This window comes from Bos javanicus, chromosome 19 (assembly GCF_032452875.1).
Source record: "Bos javanicus breed banteng chromosome 19, ARS-OSU_banteng_1.0, whole genome shotgun sequence".
NCBI classification, from domain to species: Eukaryota; Metazoa; Chordata; class Mammalia; order Artiodactyla; family Bovidae; genus Bos; species Bos javanicus.
This window is the reverse complement of record NC_083886.1, coordinates 49,561,497-49,567,912: the sequence shown is the minus strand read 5'-3', so window position 1 is coordinate 49,567,912 and position 6,416 is coordinate 49,561,497. Positions and strand designations below refer to the sequence as shown.

The window sequence follows — 6,416 nt, the reverse complement described above, 5'->3', positions numbered from 1 at the left end:
TGGGGTGGAAGGGCTGTGCCCACATCCATCCACAGGACCCGTGTGGATTCAGTTAAGTGCCTGGGACTCCAGACTGCGAGGCCGACGGGCCCCAGGACGTGATCTTGGGGGTTGGGATGGGGCCTCAGGGGTCCCTGCCTCCCAGGGGCATCTGTCACGGACCCCAGGGGCATCCGTCACAGACCCCAGCTGCAGTGCCCAAGCCGGGGTGACCCTTGGGTCTTAGCGGCACAGCTGACAAGAGAGCCTGCCCTCCCCCAGGGTCCCCAGAGAGCTGGTGCCTCCCCTGGGTCCCAATTTGCATGGCAGGAAGGGGCCTGGTGGGGAAGAGGCGGGGAGGAGGCAGACTGCAGCCCAGGCAGTTACACGTTTTCCCCCAGGAGCCTCCGTTGTCACGGGCTTGGGGCTGGAGACAGGGTGAGCATGGCAGGGTCGGCGTTGATTCCCGGGCTCAACAACTGGCTGGTGCTGGGGCTGCTGCTCCTTTCAGGTACTGCTCGAGGGGCCCAGAGGCCCCCTGGTTTCGCTCTTTCCACTGCTGCTGTCTCCTGCTCTTGCCTCCTCCGCCTTCCGTCTCTCACTTTTGCTGCCTCCTGTCTCCCTCTGACAGCCCTGGGGACCGGGTCTGTGGGAATCAGCCAGGCTGAGGGGCTGGTGGGCTCTGGAGTCTGCAGCCCCCAGCCCTTCTCCAGCCCGGAGGGTGTCGGGCTGAGCTGGGGGAGAGGTGCTGGTGGCTCTGACCTCGGAGAAGAGCTAGGCCGGGGAGGAAGAAAGGAGAGAGGGTCGTTCACCCCCAGGCGCTGCAGGGCCCTGGGTGGGGGAAGCGGTGGAGAGGCCGCCCCGCACCAGACCTGGGACAGGCCTGCTCCCCACTTGGTGCTCTGGTCTGGAAGGCGGTAGAGCCTTCCAGGCGGGACTTCTTCCCTCTCATCCAAGAGCCCACTCAAAGGCCGAGGGCAGAAGCAGGGCTGGGAATCAGATCCTCTGGTGACCCCACCCCGCTCTAGACTCTCCAGGGCAGGGATCTTGGAGCTGATGTCCTGCGGGGAGGAAGTGGGTCTGGGAATGCAGGGGCGGGGCAGCCAACTCGGAAGGACCAGCCCCGCCCACTTCCTCCCACCCAGCAGGTGAGAAGGTGCTGGCGGACAAAACAGATGACCTGCTCCGGGATCCCAAAGGTCAGCAACTTCCCCTGAACCTTCTGGGAGCATGTATGTCTGTGTCCAACGTGGGGGTCCCTGTCCGCAAGCTGCCCTATGGTCGTCCCGGCGCCCTGGCCCCCTTGGGTTCTCCCCACCCATCCCCAGGCCTCCTGAGGGTCTGTCTCCCTCTGTAAGACCTGGCTCTAAAGTTCCTCCAACCCCTACTTCTCCAGCATCACCCACGTCAAACATGAGTCCCAAAGATCAGGGAGGAGGGGATCCCACTGGGTATGTAGGCCTGGGCTGTCTGGCTGGGGAGTTGGGCTTAGCCCCAGCAGGAGCCTGCAACCTTGGGGGCCCCCAACAGGCTGCAGGGGCTTAGGGGTTCCTAGGGCACCCCTGACTGGGGACCAAGCAGGAGGGAGGTCTCCTGGGGCAGATGGGTGGTGGGGAGTGTGGCAAGCTGAGAAAGGCATAGGAATAAAAAGAGGAACAGGACCACGCAGAAGGGGTGACAAGGGAGACATGGGCAGGAGATTGATGCGGGAGCCTTGATTGCCAGGCTGAGGATTTGCGGGGTCACCCTGAGGACTGGGGGCTGGTGTGGACAGGGAGAGGGGAGAACACCAGGCCAGGTTAGAGGCTGTCCTGGGGGCCCTCTGGCCTCAGAAGGTGAGGCCTGCATCAGGGGCATGGAAAGGCGTTGGAAGTTTCCAGGCCCTTCTAAAGGAAAATCAAATGGGGAGAGTGGGCCATTAGGAAGGGGCGGGGTCCGGCGGTGTGGCCCGCAGCTCCTCACATGGCTCAGTTCCCCTACACCTCTGCCTCATGACTGTCCCACACTCTGAGAAGCAAGGGCAAGCCAGGAGACCAAGCCAGGGGTCAGCGCTGCCCGGGACAGGGGCCATGGTTGCGGGGGTGGCGGACCATGGTCGGCCGGCGGTCCAGAATGCAAGGAGCAGGATTTTGACCCCAGCCCTGACACCCACAGGAAACACTTGTTCCCGGATCTGGCAGCACCCACGTTTCGTGGCCAAGAAACGGGGCTCCACAGTGGAGATCAGGTGCCACGTGGAGGATGATGGTCTCGTGAGCTGGTTCCGGAAGCCGAAGCCGGACTCAGAGCCCAAGACACTTCACGCGGAGCAGGGCCGCATCCTCCAGTCCCATAACAACTCTGAGGCCGTTCTCACCATCCTAAGCGTCCAGTTTCAGGACAATGGCATCTACTTCTGCAAGCAGGAGTGTGCCAAGGGGACCCAGAGGACAGAGCACGGCTGTGGCACTGAGCTCCGGGTCATGGGTGTGTGTGGGGCCCACACCAGCCAGGGAGAGCATGGGGTGCTCCTGGAGCCCCACCAACACCCACCCCACCCCACCCCACCCCAGCCCTCCACCAGTAGGAGGGAGGGTCACACCGTGTTGGGTGGCTGTGACCCCGGGCACCTGGGAGAGCCGCGGAGAAGCAGGTCTTGAGGGGTCCGGGCCCAAAGCAGGGACAGGTCCCACCAAGCCTCACCACGTCCACCCACCTCCTCCCAGGGTTCAGCACCTTGGCCCAGCTGAAGCGGCGGAACACACTGAAAGATGGCATCATCATGATCCAGACCTTGCTTATCATTCTGTTCATCATTGTGCCCATCTTCCTGCTGCTGGACAAGGTGACCGTGGGGGCCGGCCAGACACCGGCAGGGTCTCTGTCTCCCCAGCCCCAGAGCCCACCCACTGACTCACCCATTCGAACACTCCCTTATTCATCAGCTGTTCTCACAGAGTGCCCCTCAACCCTGACCCTTGACCCTTCACCCAAGACCAATCTCCCTGGCCCTCCCCAGCCTGGCCCAGCAGTGGATGGGGTGGGGGAAGCTAACACTCTGCTCTCCATCCCTCCCCCGCCAGGATGACAGCAAGGCCGGGATGGAGGAAGATCACACCTATGAGGTAAGGGGCAAGGTGGACCCCCCCATACTCCTGGAAGCTCCGAGGGCCGAGGGGGGCAGTCAGAGGCACCATCGGCGTGAGGCCAGGGGAGTGTTCAAGGCCTGAGCTCCGTTTCATCTCTCCAGGGCCTGGATATTGACCAGACGGCCACTTATGAAGACATAGTGACTCTGCGGACAGGGGAGGTGAAGTGGTCGGTGGGTGAGCACCCAGGCCAGGAGTGAGGGGCTGGCCCTCCCCATGCTCCTGGGCACAGCCCGCTGGGCCCTCAGTGACTGCTTCAGAGACGTCCCCCACTTTTCCCTGGACCCCCGTCAGCCTCCAAAGCAGGCCTGCCAGACCCACCTGCCCCTCCAGCCCTTGGTCCCCATCTCTCACGAAAGGGACTGGCATAGAAGGGCTGCAGGGCAGTGATTAGGAGCAAGGGGGTCCTCGGGGGTTAGACTGGACCCCGCCTTCTGGGGGTCCTATGTGGGGGATCCATGGCCCTGTGAAGGCCAGGGAAGGCAGAGACTTGTCTGGAACCTGCAAGTGGACTCAGAGCAGCCTGGCTTCTCTGGAGAGCCGGGGCAGGGTCACAGCCTACCCCAAGTGGCCGCAGATGGGCCACAAGAGCTTCGTCCCTCTCCCGTTCTCTCCTGCTCTCTCCCGCCCTGCCCCACCCCAGGGGGCTGCTGGCCTTGAGCCCTTTCCCCCGTGGAATAAACAGTGTGTCTTGAGAAAACACACACAGGCTTGTGACGTCTGTGGTTCTGGAGTTGATAAGGGTACCTGTTTGGACACAAACGTTTGGGCACCCATCGGCCTGGGGGCGGGGAGGTCTGCTCAGCTCATGTCCGGCTCTCTCTGGAGGCCCAGTTGGGACCTGTGGTCGTGTCTGCTTTCTTTCCCCGCTCTGACTCTGGCGGGACCCTGAACAGCAGAGAAGGTCTGACTGGACTGGTCCTTCTTCTTGGTGGGGATGCCCGCGTCCTGCCTCCTCTTCAGCTGACAAGCAGTGCTTGAGTCCTGCAGGACTCGAGCGTCTCAGCCCTAGAGGAGCCACCCTCCCCTACCCACCCCAGTCCTCTTGTCCTTCAAAGTCCTCCACCTACAGGAAGCCTTCCCAAAACACCCCAGCCCCTATCTGGTCCCTGTTTGGACGCTGTCCTCCACAGCTCTGGTGTAGCTACAACTTTGCATTGCCCGTCTTGACCTTGTTCTCCAGTTAAACTAGAAGGTCCCTGAGGGCAGGGCTTCCCCTGCCTCTACTCTACACCTTCTGTCCTCCACCAAGCCTGGAAATTGTATATACATTTTTTCTTACGAACTTTGACTTTAACTTTTCACAGTCAAAAATTGTTCTTTGTCATTCAATAAATGTATAGGTATGGATATGATTTTGGTCAAACATTAAACTATGAGATGCTGGAGATATATTTTTTTTCTTTTATTTTTTTTCATTTGACCCAGAGCTATGCAAGAGAGATTCCCAAATCAAGAGGCCTTGTGGTGGGGAAGCCTGGGGATTCTTAGTCAGATAACCCCTTCAGACTTTCTGCATAAAATCAGAAGCAAAACAATCCCCAGCCCGCCTGCTGCGGGAGTGACTGGGAGCAGCTCAGGGCTAGGACCTGAAGTTCAGTGCACCTCTGTGTGCAGAGTCGGACTGAGCTCCACTTCCTGTTGACCTTGGGGGGATCATGCTCTGGATTTGCCACTTTCATTCTGGATTCAGGTGGGAGAAACCCCTGCCCTCAGGGAGCTGCCAGTCTAATTGGAGAATCAAGGTCAGCATAGGGAGGGATGAGTCAGAGCAGCTCCAGCTGGAATTGCAGGTGAGGCAGGCAGGTGGCCAAGGACCCCACACCTGGGGTAAAGGTCCATCTCTGCTTTGATCAGCGGTGACCACACTGAGCCAGGCCGGGGCTGGGCCTGGCCGGGCCTCCTCCCTCCCTGGTCTCTGGGCTGCCAGAGGAAACGCACTTGTTTTGGCATCTGCCTCCACTGAACTGGAGCTCTTCCTCTCCTGCTGCTTTGCATAGTGGGGCTAATTCTGTCCTCGACCTCCACCAGGGACCCTGGGCAGCCGGCTGGGGGTGGGATGGAGTCTTCACTTCTCCCCCCAGGCAGGGTCTCCCCCTGCTTGGGGCTGCCCTCAGTCTAGGGAGGCCTTGGCTTTTTTTGACAATTAAATATTTTTGAATAACTGTTTTCCTAATGCTTTGAGGCACTGTTGACAGAGAGTCATCTGAGCAGGGAGGCCTGCCTTGTCCACCAGACACCCCCAAAGGGCACTGATTTCGTGGTTTCGATGTAGAAGCCCTCGATGGCCTGTTCTTCTGTTTTAGAGGCTTTTACACTGTGGGTGTCTGCGTGTCTGTCGTGTGGGGCCCTGGCCCCCAGAACTGACAGGCAGTGGAAACAAAGCTGAGTGATGCTGGTGGAAGTGATAATTATTTCAGATCTCAGTTGCTTTTTCTACAAAATGGGAATCATAAGACTTCTCCAAAGGAAAGGAGTTGAACCAGATGCTGGTTTTTAGAAAATTATCCTACAGTTAAGTTTTCTTGTCATGAGTTTCAGCACATGTACAGATTTGAATAACCACCACCACATCCAAAATACAAAACATGAATCAGATTCTCTTACTGGGTCCCCCAGATTTTTATATATGGAGCATCTCTTCACTGCCAATAAGATTTTATGGAGCGCCTCCGTATTCGTTTATATGATCTTTCCCCAGCATAACCCTGGAAGGGGACAGCTTCATCCCCACTTTACAAAAGAGGAAATCGAGGCCCAGGGAGATGATTACCATAATTGGCCACAAGTCACACACAGACCTTCAGACTCCAAGTGTGGCATTCTTTCCACTATATCACAGCTGCCTCCCCTGAAGGACTTTGTAGCTCGGAGGCTTTGAGCCAGAGGAGGAGGAGGAGGGCCATCAGGAGAGAACCCTGGGACAGCTTTGTCCTGGGGAACCATCTCCAAATGTGTCCCCTTGTTCATGAGTCCCGAAGGCCCCGCTCCTTCCTAAGAGGCCCAGATGTGGGGCTGCTCCTCAGCCTTCCTCCTCCCAGAATGCAGCCCGAGGCCCCCTTGGTGGGCACATGCCCCGCTGCCCACTGGGGGAATCCAGCCCAGTCCCTCGGGGGCCTGGTGGAAGCACAAGCTGGTTCCTCCTCCGTTTTAGCTTGACTTCCGGCCCCCCTGTCTGCAGGTGCTGCTAGGTCAGGGGCGCTCTGGCCAGAGGGTTTGGGTGTTTTTCCAGCAGAATCAGAGATGAGAGAAAAACAAAACTCGGAAAGCTGAGGCTGTCTGGGTGTCCGTGGACAACCCCCAGCAGGG

The 6,416-nt window shown here is 59.0% G+C and overlaps 1 protein-coding gene across 2 annotated transcripts; it reads left to right on the top strand.

Annotated features, from left to right (window-relative positions):
* Positions 1-336: 336 nt before the first annotated feature.
* CD79B (CD79b molecule) lies at positions 337-4,506 on the top strand. Of its 2 annotated transcripts, none has more exons than XM_061392352.1 (6): positions 337-490; positions 1,128-1,178; positions 2,134-2,445; positions 2,685-2,803; positions 3,042-3,083; positions 3,209-4,506. In XM_061392352.1, the coding sequence occupies exons 1-6, from the start codon at positions 424-426 to the stop codon at positions 3,305-3,307; spliced, it is 690 nt and encodes a 229-aa protein (XP_061248336.1). In that variant the 5' UTR covers positions 337-423; the 3' UTR covers positions 3,308-4,506. The 2 variants fall into 2 exon arrangements, with proteins under 2 accessions (XP_061248336.1, XP_061248335.1); XM_061392351.1 differs by having other exon boundaries at positions 1,125-1,178.
* The last annotated feature ends 1,910 nt before the right edge of the window (positions 4,507-6,416 follow it).